The sequence below is a fragment of the Ptiloglossa arizonensis genome, chromosome 10 (assembly GCF_051014685.1).
Source record: "Ptiloglossa arizonensis isolate GNS036 chromosome 10, iyPtiAriz1_principal, whole genome shotgun sequence".
NCBI lineage: Eukaryota > Metazoa > Arthropoda > Insecta > Hymenoptera > Colletidae > Ptiloglossa > Ptiloglossa arizonensis.
This window is the reverse complement of record NC_135057.1, coordinates 14,751,231-14,769,601: the sequence shown is the minus strand read 5'-3', so window position 1 is coordinate 14,769,601 and position 18,371 is coordinate 14,751,231. Positions and strand designations below refer to the sequence as shown.

Sequence of the window (18,371 nt, the reverse complement as noted above, 5' to 3'; positions counted from 1 at the left end):
TTTGTAAAAAAAAAGCGTTGGTCGATTGGAAATCTTCGCATGCGCTTGACCGAAGTGTTCGGTAGAACGGAATTCAGTTTATCTTCGGACGAGGTTGAGTAAACATAAATTTGTCGAGAATGGCAGATATTAAACAGGATCACAAAGGCGAGGATACCGATAATTATGGAATAGGTAATAGCGCCGATCCGAAAAATATGCAAGAATTGACGCAATACGTGAGTTAAATAATATAATGTATTGTTGTGACATTTTTTTTCAATAATTGGGTTATTTACGATCGACTATTCATATTTACGCATTTGGCTTTTTTTTTAGGTACAAACATTGTTACAAAACATGCAGGATAAGTTTCAAACAATGGCAGATCAAATTCTTGGAAGAAATATCCTTTTCTCTTAAATTCATGGTATTTCCTTGAATAACCTCAAAGATGCAAATAAAATTTACATTTTATTTCATATAAAAATATTCTGGATGATGAAATGTTAATTATTGTTTGTTTAAGGATAATTGAGTTTATTCAGGGAAATTAGATATTAATTATATTATTTTAAAGAACAAAATATAAATTGTTGTGTCCTTAATAAGAAACAATAGATGAAATGGGAAACAGAATAGATGATCTTGAAAAGAATATTGCAGATTTAATGACACAAGCTGGAGTTGAAGGAGGAGACAAATAATTGCATTTATTGCAAAATTAATAATGGTATTCAAATAAGGACATTTTCATCAACATCGGCAAATATCATCGAACAAAAACAATGTTTATAGGATATTGATACACATTTTTTGATTACAAAAAATAAAGTAACAATTTTTTGCAATAATACGATAAACATAATTCATTTTTTATTTGGTTTCTTTTTTTATGAAAATATTGTCTAGCACAATGCATTGCCAATCAATAAACCATTGTTAAATTAAACGTAATTAATAGTCATAGGCATTGTTAGAGACTTCTGATACGCAGGGATCGGTGGCACTGTTTTAAATATAAATCGTGTTGAAGTTTTTTGTCCAGAGTTTGTTCGTGGTTTCATCTAGAATCGTATAAAACATTTAAAAGAAGCGGATTATTTGAAATTACATAGATTTGTGCCTGGTTCTCACAGGTTTTTCTTTACTGGATTCGGATTCTGATTCTTCCGAACTGTCTCCATATTCTTCAATTTGTACAGATTCTGAAGAATTTGTTTTTAAACTGGACTTTGTAGAATCCTGCAAATGCATTCATTTAATTATCGTACATCAATTTAAAATATAATGTTAAACTTACTATGGAATCAACAGTATGACTATCTAATTTTTGTGGACTCATAGGGGAAGACGTAAAACGGCTGGCTAAATTTGTGAGAGAATAAGCTTGTCTGAACGAAGTTCGCCCAACGGTGGTCAATCTGGCAACGGAATCGGGTACCCGCATCATTTCGCGAAATTCCTAAATACAATTATTAATTTTATTAATTTAAATAACGAAAATACAATTATTACGAGGATTTTTATACTGTTAATTCATTTCAATGAAATAAATATAACTAGTCGGACAAGAATTTACCCCGTTCATGTTTCCTCTTGTCACTTGAAAGTCCTGTGAGAAGAACGTTAAAATAATCCTAATTTTAAATCGTTTGTACAATTATAGAATAAATTTGGTATAATTTGTGGAAGTATGCAATACTCGACAATGTATTTTATCGTATATGAATATAATAATCCACGAATATTACACAGCTTACCTCTAGATCTTTAGCTTCGTCAATTTCGGCAATGTCTTGGTAAGCTTTCGTTAGTAATTCGAGAGTTTTTGAATGAAAACTTAACTGGATAACGACAAAATCTAAAAGTATTGTTTTCAGATCGTGCAGCTTTCGTTTCTCGAACGAATCGATTTGTTCTTCTAAGCCTTTCACGACTCTTGAGACTTCGACGGATGCTTTCATTAATTCGGATTCGGCTTGGGACTGTGTTCATTTTTAAGGATATGCGATAATACGATCGTTTTAGCAAATAAATTCTTCTCGTGTAAAATACCAATTACAATTATAATTAAGGATACGATCATTTGTTTGTTCCTAGGATTTCGTTCTCGAAGCCTATCCAAGTGTCTCTTCCTCGTCAGCTCTTTGTCTCGGGCTGTGAACGTATTTTTAACATCGTCCCGTGCATGTTTACAAATCGTCGAGTATTGAGAAAGAGGAGCGATTATTTTCGTATCGAATCTCTGCACTTCAGCATTCCTATCGATAACAAATAGAAATGGTAAATAATCATTTATACGATAAGTCCTATACGTTTCGTTTGCGTTTTCATTTAGATAACCGATGCGTATGTGTACCTGTAATCACCTATTACCGACAAGGTCGCGGAAAAATTCGACAACCCAGTAGCAAGCGACCGATTTACAGTTTCCGATTGAGCATAAGTTTGTATTACTTTTGCGATTTCGTCTCCTTTGTCGCGTAATCTGTGAAATAGTACGACGAGCCGAATAAGTTGTTTGTAACACGCGACGCAATGACATTATAAAGAAAAAAAAAGAAATAATCGATATACAGGCGCGCGCGTTTCAGCGGTTGTTATGCACAAACCTTGCCGTTTTCCTTGTATACGCTGCAAATGTCGTACACAATTCGGCAAAATGCTTCTCCACGTTAGATATGCGATCTTGAACAAATTTTGCTTCGTGTTCCCTGAAGAGCGAAAATAACGATATCAATCGAACGTAATAAGTTAAACGTTGATTCAAATGTAGCACGAATAAAAAATTGCAAACATTTACCAGACGTTGCTTTGAGATCTCGATCGTAACATTTTGTCGTATATATAGTTACGCAATTTTTTTTTTTTGTTAATTTGAAATGCTCAATGTTTGTATGAAATTATCGTACTTTTAACGTACTAACTTTTACGTTCGCACACAAGTCCCCACTAACAGTTTACTACTGGCAGGTGGTGCATTGTGACCACAGGTGAGGTCGATTTTCATCTATACCCTGTTCAGTGTAACTGTCTTTCTATGCTTTCGAGCGTATTTGAAATAAAAATGTTATTTCTTGGGGAAATATTTCAAGATTTCAAAAAAAAGGCTCTTTAGAAATTATTTTTTATTATAGGTATTTTATACATTCTATTATACATATTTTATACAGTGCACGTCAGAATTACACATGACTGTAGCGTCAAAGTAATATATAATATTTTTAACAAAATTTTTTAATTAATCAAAATTTGTTTATTACAGCAAGCGAGTGACCTGCACCACTGCCAACGCAAGTCGCCGAAAAATTAGACGAAAATAGAAGCTGTGCCGGTGATTCGGTGTCCCTCGTATGACCATTCCCGCAGTTCCCATGCTCGTTCCAACCCCAGCAAAAAATTCTTCCATTCTCTGCAACATTATGAAACGTAACGCATTTACACCCAAATCTCTCCGTTTTTTAACATTTTTATATTTTATTTATATTTTCTAATACCATTCAGGATGACGTTGTGCTCCGAACCAGCCGAAACTTGTCGAATCTTCTCAAGACTATCGATTCGCATGATTTTCCAAGATGATGGCCGCCGGAATTCCGCGCAACCTAACTGACCGTACGTATTTCGGCCCCATGAAAAAACTTGGCCGTCTGAAAACAGGATAATTACTTTTCAAGAAATAATTTTATCCGGTTAGTATTTAACAAATTAAATTACCGTTCAATGCGATCATATGCGACCAGCCGCTGTCTATTTTAACCGATGGATTAAATTGTACGGTTGGTACTTTAATTGGAAACGATGTTTTTGAAAAAGTGTCGATATCCAAGCCCAATTGACCGTGTTTATTGTCACCGAAAGCATAAAGAGTCCCGGTTTCCGTTACAGCAACCGTATGGTGTTGACCACAAACAACGTCTTGTATATTTGTTAGCGTTGGAACTGTTTACAAAGCATCGTAAACCTTTTTTTGATGAATCGAAAATAGAAGTGGTAATATTTGAAGGTATAATACTTGCACCTATTATTTTTAATCATTAACTAGTTCGAAATAGTATTACGAATTATTTCATTGCCCGGTGTACAAAGAAAGTACGGTTGTTCGAAGTAATATTTAACGTAATATTATTTCGAACGTGATCAGATCTGCTCGAGGAAAAGATTCCATTTTTTTCGGAAATATTTACCTTCCGTGAATGTGTGCGCAGCATTGAAAAGTTCTTCCTCCTTTGAGGGGCTTAAACCTAATTGTCCTTTATTACCTGAACCTGCCACTAAAACTTTACGATCCTCTGTTACTAGAGCAGTGTGTCGTAAGCCGATGGAAACCCGTTTGATTTTTCGATCAATTGCAACCTTAAGGGGTTCGTGTGTCCATTGAACAATGCTTGGTCGTTTTCCCAATTGTCCGAAACAATTCGCACCCCACAGAAATAAGGTGCCTTCTATTGTTAACGCTGCGGAACAATCCCAGCCGCAAGCTACGTCCACGATTACTTTATCCGCTAGTCTACCCCCTATCTCCCGAAACGAAAGCGTATTTTCCTTCGCAGAAAAACCCGTTTGCCCTTTGTTGTTCCATCCGCAGGAATAAACCCTACCATGGTTGTCCAAAATTAACGTGTGTCCAGCACCGCCGACTATTTTATTTATTTTTCGCGATTCCAACGAACACCCAGATAAATCAACCTTTCGGGCTACAACGCATTCTTCCGATTGAATACCTTGTCCAAGTTGACCGTGAGAATTTGCACCCTACGAAATAAATATTAGTTTTATTTAAGCACGAGATTCACGTAATTTCAATAGACACGATATACGTGAATTGTTCCTTCGTTTAAAATGTAATGTTTAAGTTTAAAACATTCCCGCCTAATCGTGATGCTTCCGTTTAAATCCTGTTTTATCGATTATGATGCGTAACGTTCGCCAACAACAGTACGTTACACGAGTACAATTTAATCATACTTTGTAATTCGTGACACATTTTGTTCGTGAAATTACCGCGCTCGTATACCCAACGAAAGTAATTGCACGTGCAGCGCATTCAGAGAAAACAATTGAGTACATTACCCATGAAATTAAACAAGAACTCATTGTTACTTGTTTCTTTGTAAATCGTATGCCCTTGAATACTTGTATTTGGATAGTAATGCAAAAGATATATCGAGAATGTCTTCGGACTAAAATGTGGATACCTGCGCACCGAAGAAAAGACTCAAAGATCAAATTATGAGACTGATACGTTTGACTGCGCGTTGTAGATGGCGGCAAAAAATGTTTGTCTATCTGTGGCCCTTGTATTCGGTGTATATTTAGACAGTGATGGAATTAATTTCTTTTTTGAAATGCGCAACATCATTATTTAAATAAATGTGATAATCTCTATAATTGAACGGAACGTTGATGAAGTTCATTTGTACGATATGGAAGAGACTATGAAATTTGATATAAAGGAGGTTAAGGCCGACCTTTTGCGCGCGATAAACGAATGCTCTCAACGTGGATTGTTGCATACCACAAAATGGTACGTAAAATGTTGGAATTGAAAGTTTGACAAGAAACGTTATTATATTATGGAAAGATCGAAATATATATTTTAATTGTAGGTTAGCAGAATTGAGTTATTCTTTGAAAGATGTTAAACTGAACGTCCATGATATTACCGCCGATATGTATACATCAGATGTATGCGAAGAAGAGGATACGTATATTTTAGCTAAATCCTATTTTGACTCAAAGGAATATGATAGAGCAGCATATTTCACAGAGGATTGTAAAACTTCTAAAGTTAGGTTTCTACACTTATATTCTCGTTATTTGTCAGGAGAAACAAAGAAAATATACGACACAACGGTAACATCTCCGGATCCTTTAAAAAACAACAGTCTGAAATTATTATGTTCGGATTTGAGGAAGGATCACCTAGCGGATAAGCTCGATGGATTTGGTTTATATCTTTTTGGAGTGACATTAAAAAAGTTAGAACTTGGACGAGAAGCAATGGATGTATTGGTCGAAGCAACCCACAAACAACCTATGCACTGGGATTCTTGGTTAGAATTAACTTCTTTAGTGACAGATAAGGAGAAATTGGAAAATCTATGTTTGCCTAATCATTGGATGAAGCATTTTTTTGTGGCTCACATGTATTTAGACTTACAATTGATCGACGAAGGTTCAGCTTTATTTTGTGAGTTACAATCAATGGGATTTGAAAAAAACGGTTACGTACGTGCTCAAATTGCGATCGCGGTACATTATAGGAGAGGCGAGTCGACTTGTCCAGAATTATAAATAGTATTTTAATTTTACATATATATTAAATCACGATATTTTTATTTTAGATGTTGACAATGCTATAGAGACGTTTAAAAGAATAATTAAAGAAGACCCCTATTGTTTGGACAATATGGACACATACTCCAATTTACTTTACGTAAAAGAAATGAGAGTCGAATTGGCGAACTTGGCGCACAGAGCAACAGAAATAGATAAATATAGATTAGAAACATGCTGCATAGTAGGTAAGTTTGTTGCACTTTTAAGTGTACAAATTAAAGGTTCATTATTGTACTATCTGGTAGAATTAATATTCTCTAGGAAATTACTACAGTTTAAGAGGAGATCATCAAAAGGCAGTGATGTATTTTCACAGGGCATTAAAAATGAATCCACAGTATTTGTCAGCTTGGACGTTACTCGGTCATGAATTTATGGAAATGAAAAACACCAATGGTGCTATTCATAGTTATCGACAGGCTATCGGTATGTATCGCACGTATATACAAGTTTCCGTATATCTGACATTTTTTTTTTACGTAGAGGTGAATAGGCGGGATTATAGAGCATGGTACGGTTTGGGTCAAACGTACGAAATTTTGAAAATGCCATTCTATGCGATCTACTATTATAAACAAGCTCAGCTATTAAGACCGCACGATAGTAGAATGGTATTAGCTTTAGGAGAAGCGTATGAAAAGCAGGACAAAATTCAAGACGCCCTCAAATGTTATTACAAAGCATGCAGTGTTGGTGACATCGAAGGAATGGCATTGTTAAAATTAGCTACGTATGTGCTGAAGTTTCGTAACGTTTGAGAAATGTTATCTACGATCTAGTAAATGTTCTAACTTGTTTCGTTACAGGTTGTACGAAAAACTGGGCGAACACGATAGCGCGGCGGCAGCTTATACCGATTTTGTGATGGACGAGTCTAGAAACGCGGATCGAACCGATTTGAGTCATGCGTATAAATATTTAACTCAGTATCATTTAAAACGGGAACAATTGGATCAAGCTAATCATTACGCCCAAAAATGTTTGCAATTCGATGAAACGAAAGAAGAAGCTAAAGCATTATTGAGAACAATTGCTCAAAAGAGAGTAAAAGTAGAAGAAACTTCGATGGTGGTAAATAAAAAATATTTATAATATTCGGAGAGCGAACGATATTAGCGCATTTTGTACTACACGTTAATTACAGGTAGAGGACATGAATGAAACGGATCCTATTATTGAACGAGGAGAAAGAACGGATGCTACTCCGGGAAATCAATTATCGCCGATGAACCTATCATTTATGCCTACGCCATAAAATATGGTGACAAAAATACGCGTCAGGTGTTGAAGTTGTCGCTTTGTACGTTGTATATATTTCTAATAAATACGTAAAATGGATACACAAGGAAGCTTGGAAGAAAAATATGTCGAATTATTGATCTCTTCGCACCGACTCTTTATTGCACATTTGTTCGTAATTTTATATACACACATATATATCTCTCTCTCTCTCGTATTAATATCATCACCGGTAGTAGTTGTTTCTCAAAATATTTTTTAAAATTCTCGAGGAATTAATATTTACAGGAAGATCCATGAATTCGGGGTAATCGTAATAGAGATGTCTCATAGGCGAAGGAGCTCGCGGCACGATCGACGAACTGGCACAATTATCACTCGAAGTTATCGTCGCCATTAACTGCTTCAAATCGTCGAACGAGCAGAAAGTTAACGGTGGATTTTGAGGCCATTTAGGAAAACCCGGTGGAGCCCTGCATATTCGAAAAACTCTATTCGTGTTCACCAGCCATTGACTCATCGTAATATCCGTATCTGGAGTCGCGGATACGTGTTCGTCGAAGCCAAGATCCGTGGAAGAAGACGATGTACTGGACGATGAAATTCGCTTACGGGCGATCCGTAGAAATCCGTCGGTCGAATCTTCGTTGTCCGCTATATAGTTTAATTCCTGATCCACCTCCTTGGCCTAAATAGAAAAAATAATAAACAATACATTAGAATATCTTCGACGAATAATCGTAACGTTTCGTTAGCGCAAATAAAAGAAAAGATAGCGTGCGCACCTGTGAAGGATTGGATTGCGATCTCAGGGCCGTATATTTGCAATAAAATGGTTTGTCATTCAACTTGGTATCCACCGAAATCATTTCGATATCGTCATCCGAAAAAGCGCTATCCGTTTGCGTGGCCGTTTCCTTGTACTTGATGTGCTCTCGTTTCGATTCTTTGTTCTTGACCGGGGTCCTCGAGGATCGCGTTTTGTGTTTACTCGGGGTATCGTGTCGCGAGTCACGTTTTTCTTCGTGCGGTTTCGTCTCGGTTCTGCGATCGTTTTGCCTTTCGTTTCTATCTTCGTCGTGCGTCACTTTCCTCCTTTTGTGGTGCACGTAAACCTCGGAGGATGTTTTCTTCGGTCGTTCCCGATCGTTGTCTTGCTGCTCCTTCCTCGATCGGGATATGATCGCGGAGTAGCTGTTGCTTCTTTCGCCGTAAAGGGAATTATTTTGTTTCGTCCTATCGCGTTTGTAGGCAACGGAAGACTTATAACGGTCGGACGAGACCTCGTCGTCGGAGGAAGTGCATTGCTTTTGGAAGATCCTCGCGATCTCCTCGTCCACCGAGGAATCGTTGCTCTGCTCGTTTCTGTACAATCTCGAAGGTAGATTTCCAACGGCACTGGTATGGAAGGTTGCGCAATTATCTCGCGACGTCTTTATCGCGGAATACGATTTCTCGTAATGTTCCTCCATCGATATATCCATAGGTTCCTCGAACGGCGGGAACGGCACGGATTTATCGATGTTGTCGTAATCTATGGACATATTCATGGTACTGGTCGCGTTGGACCATTGTTCCGTAGAAGAATCGGAATCCTCCTCAGCGGTGACCATCTCGTCACTGGATTCCTTGTCGCACTTGTTCTTCGTCTTCGAATTCTCTTTGCGCGTCGATGCGTCTTTGGTCTCGGAATTAGAACTAGATTTAGAACACGTTCGAGATTCCTGCGAAGACCTACCTTTCGACGTTTGAACGACCTTCGTCGTGCTTCTTTCCTCCCGTTCCTTCGAGTTTTTCCCCTCTCGTTCTTTCGCGGTTTTGTCCTCTCGTTTCTTCGTGCTGCTTTCTTCTCGGTCCTTCGACTTCTTCTCATCTTCTTGCCTTTCGTCTTTCTTGTTGCTCGACTTCGTTTGTCCCGTTCCTCTGCTTTTTACGGAGTCAACGGAATCTGAACTTGTCCCGAATATACAGAAGCGGAGTAGATGCAGCGGGAACATGATGTATTTGATACCGTTTTCGATAAAGCCGCTGCTTATCGAATGAAGAAGCTCGGTCGATGGCATAGTTACGATACTCTTTTCCGTCCTGGAATCTCTTCTCTGTGGTTCACGAGCAAACGGGCTGTAACGATTGCTTCCTATCGCGGATTTTACCGATCCACGTTCGCACGATGCTGCAGCTTCCTGTTAAATTCACCGATACAAAATGTTTATTAGTTATTATAATCTGCTTTCGTTCGTAACACGCGAACAATGTTGCAACGAATACTCCGAACTCGTAATCTCCGTAACACGTGCAGAAATCTTCGAAGACGTTCGTAGTTACGCTAGATGACGATGCACCAACGTGTTCGAGCGCGAGACTACGAAACTATTCGTTAAAGAGACCGAACGTGTTACAAATCGGTTTGCCTGATGAAATATATTTGGCGAATTTCGCTCGAACGTTACGCGAGGCGATAATCTTGGAAAGTGAGAGCGTTTCTTCGTGTACCAAAGGAATTTATCGTTACGTAAATATTATTAAAACTCAGATAATTTAAAACATAATTAGCGTTGATTTATCTAACGTTTAACGTCACCGTATACCAGATGCTGCTACTATTAATTGCTACCGAACGATAAATATTTAATTACAGGAATTTCCTTCGATTTACTCGGCCAGTAAAATAGTACACGAGGGAATGCAATCGCGGACGTTATTGCGAAACAATCGCCTATAGGTGTGGATCTATACGATCTTACGAATTCGCCCGGAATGTTCGTACTGTCTATTCAGGTTTTTTTTCTTCGATGAAAGTACTCACGTTATCGACTTCGGGACACTGACGTCTGTTTCTTCTGTTCGTGCTTTTATTTTCTTTCGGCATGATTGCTGACACTTTACTCTTGTTATCGTCGCGTCACTACCGAGAGAAAAACGATCGATTCGAATTTCTGTTCTAGACACTGGTGGACAGTACGCCCGAAGAATCGCAAATGAACTGGAAAATTAGCGCGGTGTTATTTGTAAGGAACCCGTACACCTAGAATCCTGTTCCCTGATTGGTCGATCGTCGCTCGAAGGGAGCAGGAGAAATTTAACATCGAAGCTCAAAGGATCCAGGGGTGATTATCCCTTCTGGCGAGTCTTGACCGTAATGTTTTGTACTCCTTCGCTTTCAGGTCAATTCGCTCCCCTCGATACCTTGTCCGTTTATTATTAGACACGTTGATTAGACCGAGGTCGATCCGCCTTTTAAAACAACGACTCACTCTAGCTAAATTTGCAGAATTTTTGCCGCATTGTTAATCTCACGTCAGAGGACAATATTTCATGTTTCTCCTACAGTTATTATATCATACATATATCTATCTACTTATCGTCAGGTACATCGGATCATACAGATAACTAAATTTTTCGCAACACACAATGATGTTACAATTGTCTTCGAAGTACAACGATAATAACAAAAATCAATGTACAAATATTTTTTAAACTCGTACGCCCGCCGAGTACCTTCCCGTCTCGAGGACTTTATTTACCGTACACGAGAAAAACGACGAGGGGACTTTCCTTTATTGTTTGTAATTTCTTCGATGTTTATATTTCGTTAAATTTTCTCTTCTCGAGCGACGTTTTACGTCTTTGTAATTTACACGGACATTCGATTACGCAAAATGATTACTCATTATCTAGGTTTACACGTGTACATGTACACACGAATTTATCGAAATACCTCTTTATAGATAAGTTGTTTGTTGTAAATAATTTCTGCGAAAAAGAAATAATTGTTGAGCTTAAAATAAAAGGACATCGTATACCTGGTTCGCTTTGCGACCTGTAATATCGAACCTGCGGACTCTCTTAGAAGTCTTTACAATCGAGCATTGCGAATAACGAACTTATTTCGAACAATTCTAATTAACGGTATTCCATAGTTCTCCATATTCCACGTGTGTACCTGAAGCTGCTGTGTCTTTGAAATATTTTAGAATGTACAAAGACTGTATCGAATGTTACTCTCGTCGATAAAACACGCATTACGAACGTTATGATTTACAATTAGTAACAGTTTATAAATATCAGCAAAGGATGTACAATTGTATTCGCAAATTTTTCAACCACAACGTGCGATCGTATTAAAATACTATTCGCGTTATAATTACATCGCGAAAAGATCGCGCGTCCGTGATATTGAATTAAATTTTGTTTGATTAATTTAGTTGTCGTTTTTTTATTACAGACACAGCAACATTTTTCCCGTGAAGTTTGGTGTATCCACGTTGGATACGCAAAGGTAGAACCTTAACGATTACGGAACATTGTTATGGGATACGAACTCACGCGAGCATGCAAACACGCGAGAATGCACGCACGCATGCACGCATGTAGTTACGCACGCATGCAAGAATTGACGGTCGTGTACACCTGTACACTTGTGGTATACACGCAAGCACGCACGCTCGCTGCCTTAATGTAATTTTAATAGACTTACAATGTGTTTTTTTCTGATGTTTTTTAGATATATTGAGCGCTTCGATGGATACAATGTTTTCTTTTAACAGTACGGGCACGAAAAGCGGGAAAGAAACGAAGAGCAATTACTCTCGAAAAAATAAATCGATAATGTAGAAGAAAAAGCAATAATGTAGGTCTTTTCGCCGTACTCGAGAAAGAAACAATTATTTTCTTTCGGTTTTTCATTGTTCTCGATTAGATTAGTTTCAAGTAAGTGTACGATAAGAAATTTAACGCGTATCGTGTCGACGAGCGTTTCGAAGTACGCGCGCAATCAACGAGCAGAGCATGGCGGCCATATTGACTATGTATTCCCAACCCAGCACCAAGGATGTTTGTGCGTGCCTGGCACGACTGCTGTTACATCGTGATCGTGACCGCTGTCATCGTCGTCGTCGTTCCCGTTGCCGTTGCCGTTGTCGTTGTTATTCCCGTTGTCGTCGTCGTCATAGACAACGTTGTTGTTGTCGTCGTTAAGTGATAATTGTGTCGACGCGGGAATTTGCCGAGGATATTACATTCGCGACGCCGTGATAACATTTTGACAGATTCGATACTTTCTGTATGTGAGATGTCAAGTCAAATATGTCTAAAATGGAACAGTTTTTTGAACAACATCGCGACGAGCTTCGAGAGTCTTTGGGAAGAGGAAGGTTTAGTCGATGTGACATTGGCAAGTGACGGACAGTGTCTTACTGCGCACAAAGTGATTCTCTCGGCTAGCAGCCCCTTCTTCAAAAAGGTTTTTCAGGTAAGTTTTTCATATTTTGCGCTTTATTTTCTTCTTTAAGTATACGTTTCGACCATTATCCCATTATTCCTTGACATTTTTTATCGTATTATTCTATCGGTGGGGTGTAAGGAAGAGGTAACATTTGATCGAGTATAAGACTCTAGGTTAGTTTATTTTGAGCGGTGCGTTTGACATTTCGTTTCTGATCACGATTTTCATCGAGACGTCAATTTTGTAGCCAAACTTTCCAAGATAACGAAAACGTTATTTTCATCCTTGGTTGCAGACAAATCCGTGTCAGCATCCGGTTATAATACTACAAGATGTACACTTCAGCGAATTAGAAGCCTTACTTATATTTATATACAAAGGTGAAGTAAATATCGAACAGAAAAACTTGCCGGCTCTGTTGAAAGCGGCGGAAACCTTACAAATTCGAGGACTTTCCGGAGGAGATATATTCGCTAAAGAATCGTATAAAAGATTAGCGGAGTTAGAGCAGACCGTGGAAGAAGGAGCGACGACCGCCAAGGAAGAAACACCAAAAAAGAAGCAAAAGCTTAATAAGCATCAAAATAATTCTATCCTCGAAACTGCTCTGACGCCTAAAGTATCTCAATTGGATAGTACGGATGAGTCGACGACCAGCGAGCAAGGTGGGAAGGAAGGGGATTGCGCGCTGCAAAAGAATTTACAAAATCCGCTTTATCATCGGTTGGAAATGAAGGTTAGTCGAGGTCGTTGCGCAAATAGCGCTTAAAATTATAAAACGGACAAAGAAAAGGGAACAGGAATTAACTTTACTTGTATTTCAGATAGAACCATTGGAGGCAGTGGTGGACGATCTTCAGAAACAGTCTGCGACGGACAAAGATCCGGTGGAAAGATTGGACACTGGTCAAATAGATGGAAGTCAAGGTTAGTGCATAGAAAATTTGCATAGCGCTTCGTAAAAATAACGGGGTACGGTTAAGCATCGATATTTTATTCGTGGGACATATCGTTATTCTGTTTCTTGCAGTTTGTGTATATTTTATGCTCTATATTTATGTGCAATTTGTTGCGTTTTATTTTCAATGGTAGTCTATCGTTTCTCGTTATGTTTTTAAATTTTACTTTACAATGAAAAAAAGAAAACACGGTGCAAAGCATGTTAAACGTCTACGTTCGATTAAATTATATCCGAGAGTGTTCGTTGTTTTCCGATCGATTTACGATGATCGGAACCGACGACTCTACTCGTTTTGAACAATGTTGCATACCGTTTATTTGGAACGTGTCGTTGTATTTAAAGCGTTGTACTCGATTGAAGATACCTCTCTGCACACGATTAGAAATTACCCTGAATTTGCACTCTCGTTTTTGCGGTGTAACAACGCCTACGTTGACTCCGTTCAAGAAACGTACATCAAGACCTGGGGCGTAGACACGCACGAGTGTACGAAATTGATTCGCGCCTCAGCAGTGAAATCACGCGAGAATATCATCGATTCGAATTCGAGCACCGAATACTTTCGATTCATTCGTATCGTTTTGTTTTTGGACGCTTGTCGAGTCGTTGAGTTAGCTTTGATCGTTTCTTCTGCTTTATTCGATTGGTGTGGCACGTATTTCTTTCGTTTCTTTTGGTTGTTGCGCTAAGCGAATCGCTCGAGAAGAGGAAGCCGCGTGCATACAGTGGTGAGGTGTAGAACGAAATAGCACGATCGAAGGAACTAAGAGGTCGAGGCAATGGCAGCGTTAATTTATCGAGCCAGACGAGCGATTAGACGAGAGAAAAATTATAGTTGGATCGTTCCGTTTGTCGGTTGTATCACTTGCGCGTGTCGTTTAAACACGAGAAGTCGAGTCGGCTTCTTCTGGTACTATCGGGAACGAACTCTAGACGTTGTCCCCCGTCTAGAAAGCAAAAAATATACATACGTGCACGCGGGACAGAGGAGACAAATGGAATGATACGCACGCGATCGATCGATGAACCGTTTAACGCGGTATTAACGAACCTCGCCGAATCTTTGCTTTATTGCTCGGTGCAACTCGCTGCAACCCAGCCACGCGTCAGGGGGATCCGTGTCTAAAGCAGGCTGTGCTCTGATGTGTGTGGCAGGGTCTGGGAACAGCCCTGCTGAAGACATTTCCGGTTTATCTGGGTTATCCGGCCTAACTGGATTCTCGGACGTGAAGCCACTGCTTTACGCGTATCAGCAGCTACCTTACGCCGATCTTCTGCCGAGTCCGGAGATTATCTCAACGTGGGCGTCCTCTCGACCGATGGATCATTTGGCCTGTGACCTTATGAAGATCCTCTTCACCCCGGAGGAGAGGATTCTCTGTAACGTAAACGGCAAGATGGGCAAACAGCAGTTCGATAGTAACAAAATACATTTGATAAGAGAAGTTCTGTTGCACTTTAGTGGTATTGCACCCAATAGCGTCGAATGGGAGGAAACGTGGAAGAATTGCGTAACGAAAATCGACACTAGCAATAGGGGCTTGAAAAGGTATCTGTTCCAGAGACGGTCGGTTTACACTCAATGACTAGGGCGTTTCAGGTCAGGGGTAAAACGGAAACGTTTTCACTGGCTAGAATGAACTCTTTTCTCTCGCTGATCCGTCGTTGTTCCGATCGCCTGAGATCATTTAGGATCGACCTGTGGATCGCCTCGAGGTTTCCGTATCCTTTCTTCTCTTGCAGATTTTCGACTCTCTCGAACGGATCGTCTCGCAGAAGAAACAGTCCACGATACTGGAGAAAGAAGGGCGAACGCGTGTTGGATTACTATAGGAATACGCTAGCGCGATAGGATCAACCGAACGTGGCTCGCTAAATCGCTGCAACTCACTTAACTCACGATACCCGAACGTTTCTATTTTTTCTTTTTTCCTTTTTTCCTTTTTTCTATTTTTTTTTTTTCTATTTTTTTTTTTCTGACGCGAGTAGGCAGGGTGGGTGTTCAAATAGGAGAAAACGGATATCTCCAAAGAGACGGTAGGGAGACGGAAAGCGTTCCAGGCAGGGTCCGGTTATCTACACGCTTCGCGTTTGCTTTCACGAGGCAAACGATCGAGTAACTTTAAATTGTCCATTTCGATTTCGATACTTGTACCGATTGTGTTTCGTTTTTGGTGACGATCGCCGCGGAAAGAAGCCGATCGATCGTTCCGTTAGTTGGTCCTTTCCGTTTTCCCGTTCCTCGTATCGCGTACCTCGAGCAACGTAACATTCCTTTCTGTTCGTTTATTTACAATGTTCACGCAAACTACGCACTTTCGCCGTAGACGATCTACATAAACACGTATTAATATTAAGCGCGCCGTGTCACAGGGACACGCGGTGTCTTTCCTACACTCGAAGCCACGGCACTCTACGATCACACGCATTACGGTACACGTCGCATAGCTGTAACACGTACTTAGGTGTACGTTTATCGATGTACTGCCACGGGGGTCGGACGCGGTCGAAATATTATTCAAAAGGGCCGATAAATTGTTCGTGCCGTGTACACGGATAACGAATAAAGTTTCATTCGAGGAATAATCTAGATAGAGATCTCTCCGAATAACGGCCCACTTTGTCGCGAGCGCGTGCAACACGCGCGCGAAGACGAGAACGCGTCCTTAAACTTTTACGTACACTTCCGGGGTAACCGAGAGAAATCGTAGCCCTTACGATCGAGGGGGAGTAGCGATCTAAGGTTATGCTTTGTAGAGTATTTAAAGCGATCGAGTTCGCATCCATCGACGGTGCACGATCACCTATCGTACGGTTCCGCTCGAACCGTAACGAACGAAGCTGTTCTCTCGCGTTTATTTGCCACCTTTTCGACAATTATCGTTTCATCGGGCGAACGTACGATACGCTTCGAGTTGATTATTATTTAAATCTTTACGATTGTAGACGAAACACACACGACTGGTTGCAAATAAACCTATTTTACATTTTTAATTGTCTCGTCATTTCCCGGCTCGTTGCTTTCTCTCGTGCACGCTCACGCACGACGCGTGCACAGGGTACGCGATGGGGGCCCTCGACTTCCTCTCGTATCCTTTTACCGTTAACGAACGCGCCGTTGGCAAAACGTTGCGCGAACGAACCATCGACCAAACGATTTGTGCAACTGGCGCCGTTTCGATCGCATGGATTTTTTTTTTCCACCTTTGTCAAAAAATCGTGGACGATCTTCGAAACGAATCCAGCGGGCGCAATAGAATCCGCCAAGTGTACTCGGAGACCCGAAGAAGAAACAGAGAAAAAGTATCCTTGTTCCGAAGTAGTCCCATCCGTATCCCGAAGAGAGAAGATCCATCCTAGACGACGAACACGATCCTTGCCCGAACTCTCTCCTCCCGGTACGTTTACGCGCGACGCGTCGACGAAAAGTCGAGACCCGCCGATCGAAGAAAGTTTGAAGTCCCGGACTGGAATTACTTGCAGGGTCATCGAAGCCGAGTGTAACCGTGATCGCCGAAGCACGGGAGATCTCGACTCCTTCGCCCGAGCTACCACGAACGCGCGCTGCGTTTCCGATCGGGATCGATCGAACACCACCTTGGAACACCTCGAAAACCATCGAGGAGCCCCCTACGCGGAATCACTCGTACTTGGAGTCGATGCCCGACCAACAGGAGGCACCGAGCATTATCAGCGTGGAACGGGACGCAAGGGTTCTGCGTTCCGCTTTCCCGACCAGGACCTGCACCGCTGGGAACTCCGATTTTCAGGAGGAGACCGTAAAGGGTACCGCTGCGTATCCACCATTCCCGTGCCCCTTCTGCGACAGAGCGTACACAAGCTGGGGCTTTCGACGGAGACACATTAAGGCGGTTCATACGATCTCGCCGTCCCTTAATTGCAAATGGTGCTTGCAGGTATTTGGGGGGCGATGTTAGGACGGATGTTACCCGAACCGTGTATTAACGGCGATTATTGTTTTAGGTACTACCCACCCATGCGGCTTGGAGACGACACGTGATACTGGCGCACAATCTTTCGGCCAGCGACGCGCACAACGGCCTCCTGATTCTCGAAGAGGCGCACATGGTGTTGCAGATCGCCCGCCCCACCAGATTGGACACTTTAGTTAATATAATTAAACAAAACTCCCAACAGAACAACAATCAGGATAATACACAGCCGGATAAGGATTGAAATGCGGGTATCGGCTTGTTCTTTTTGTTTTTGTTGTTTCTTTTTTTTTTTTTTTCTTTTTTTGCGCCGAATTCGCCCTTTGTACACGCGTATCGCGTGTAACGTGCGAATTCGTTCGCACGTCCATGATTTATATTTTTTTACGGCGCTCGACGCGCACCGAAACGTCTATGTTTCGTTTTAGTAAATTATCATACTGTCGTACGTCTTAACGGGGGAACAATACGATTCCAGGATTCTTATCGTCCGACGTCGCTGTGATTCGCGAATCTTTTTCATTACTTTTTTTTTTATATATGTGTGTTGTCGTTATACCGTTTGTACATATTGCTTTCATAGTCACCTTCGATGGCCAGTATCGCGCTGCGTCGCGCGCAGTATTTTTAACGTTGTATCGACGCAAATTTTATAAGAAAAAAAAAAGAG

At 40.5% G+C, this 18,371-nt stretch overlaps 6 protein-coding genes across 12 annotated transcripts in view; 3 read left to right on the top strand and 3 right to left on the bottom strand.

Annotated features, from left to right (window-relative positions):
• The first annotated feature begins 80 nt into the window (after positions 1–80).
• On the top strand, positions 81–2,215 carry LOC143152118 (uncharacterized). Of its 3 annotated transcripts, none has more exons than XM_076321854.1 (4): positions 81–218; positions 319–385; positions 598–712; positions 2,083–2,215. In XM_076321854.1, exons 1-3 carry the CDS (start codon positions 120–122, stop codon positions 684–686), a joined length of 255 nt encoding a protein of 84 aa, XP_076177969.1. In that variant the 5' UTR covers positions 81–119; the 3' UTR covers positions 687–712; positions 2,083–2,215. The 3 variants fall into 3 exon arrangements, with proteins under 3 accessions (XP_076177969.1, XP_076177968.1, XP_076177967.1); XM_076321853.1 differs by lacking the exon at positions 2,083–2,215 and adding an exon at positions 1,327–1,502; XM_076321852.1 differs by lacking the exon at positions 2,083–2,215 and having other exon boundaries at positions 598–847.
• Positions 918–2,885, bottom strand: Fam92 (CBY1 interacting BAR domain containing protein Fam92). Its single transcript, XM_076321855.1, has 8 exons — positions 2,786–2,885; positions 2,595–2,696; positions 2,342–2,470; positions 2,063–2,243; positions 1,743–1,967; positions 1,562–1,594; positions 1,283–1,444; positions 918–1,224 (listed from the first exon to the last, which is right to left on the bottom strand). The coding sequence occupies exons 1-8, from the start codon at positions 2,815–2,817 to the stop codon at positions 1,090–1,092; spliced, it is 999 nt and encodes a 332-aa protein (XP_076177970.1). The 5' UTR covers positions 2,818–2,885; the 3' UTR covers positions 918–1,089.
• A 208-nt stretch (positions 2,886–3,093) lies between these two features.
• Sergef (secretion regulating guanine nucleotide exchange factor) lies at positions 3,094–5,235 on the bottom strand. Of its 2 annotated transcripts, none has more exons than XM_076321849.1 (5): positions 5,056–5,235; positions 4,170–4,737; positions 3,700–3,924; positions 3,480–3,650; positions 3,094–3,394 (listed from the first exon to the last, which is right to left on the bottom strand). In XM_076321849.1, exons 1-5 carry the CDS (start codon positions 5,077–5,079, stop codon positions 3,228–3,230), a joined length of 1,155 nt encoding a protein of 384 aa, XP_076177964.1. In that variant the 5' UTR covers positions 5,080–5,235; the 3' UTR covers positions 3,094–3,227. The 2 variants fall into 2 exon arrangements, with proteins under 2 accessions (XP_076177964.1, XP_076177966.1); XM_076321851.1 differs by having other exon boundaries at positions 3,480–3,632; positions 5,056–5,214.
• Positions 5,236–5,380: 145 nt separating this feature from the next.
• Cdc23 (cell division cycle protein 23) lies at positions 5,381–8,411 on the top strand. Of its 4 annotated transcripts, none has more exons than XR_012993509.1 (8): positions 5,381–5,509; positions 5,592–6,253; positions 6,330–6,509; positions 6,586–6,750; positions 6,808–7,054; positions 7,131–7,395; positions 7,469–7,734; positions 7,852–8,411. XR_012993509.1 is itself a non-coding variant. In XM_076321840.1 (8 exons), exons 1-7 carry the CDS (start codon positions 5,409–5,411, stop codon positions 7,577–7,579), a joined length of 1,731 nt encoding a protein of 576 aa, XP_076177955.1. In that variant the 5' UTR covers positions 5,381–5,408; the 3' UTR covers positions 7,580–7,624; positions 7,852–8,411. The 4 variants fall into 4 exon arrangements, 3 of the variants coding, with proteins under 3 accessions (XP_076177955.1, XP_076177954.1, XP_076177956.1); XM_076321840.1 differs by having other exon boundaries at positions 7,469–7,624; XM_076321839.1 differs by having other exon boundaries at positions 7,469–8,411.
• Positions 7,697–10,494, bottom strand: LOC143152112 (uncharacterized). The gene is made up of 3 exons (XM_076321838.1): positions 10,370–10,494; positions 8,349–9,746; positions 7,697–8,251 (listed from the first exon to the last, which is right to left on the bottom strand). The coding sequence occupies exons 1-3, from the start codon at positions 10,430–10,432 to the stop codon at positions 7,790–7,792; spliced, it is 1,923 nt and encodes a 640-aa protein (XP_076177953.1). The 5' UTR covers positions 10,433–10,494; the 3' UTR covers positions 7,697–7,789.
• A 1,698-nt stretch (positions 10,495–12,192) lies between these two features.
• Positions 12,193–18,371, top strand: part of LOC143152111 (protein Wnt-6-like) — an 82,129-nt gene continuing 75,950 nt past the window's right edge. Inside the window, exons 1-3 of the mRNA XM_076321837.1 lie at positions 12,193–12,814; positions 13,083–13,523; positions 13,612–13,714. Coding sequence (XP_076177952.1) covers positions 12,635–12,814; positions 13,083–13,523; positions 13,612–13,714 — 724 coding nt within the window. The 5' untranslated portion in view covers positions 12,193–12,634. The remainder of the gene's footprint in view (positions 12,815–13,082; positions 13,524–13,611; positions 13,715–18,371) is intronic.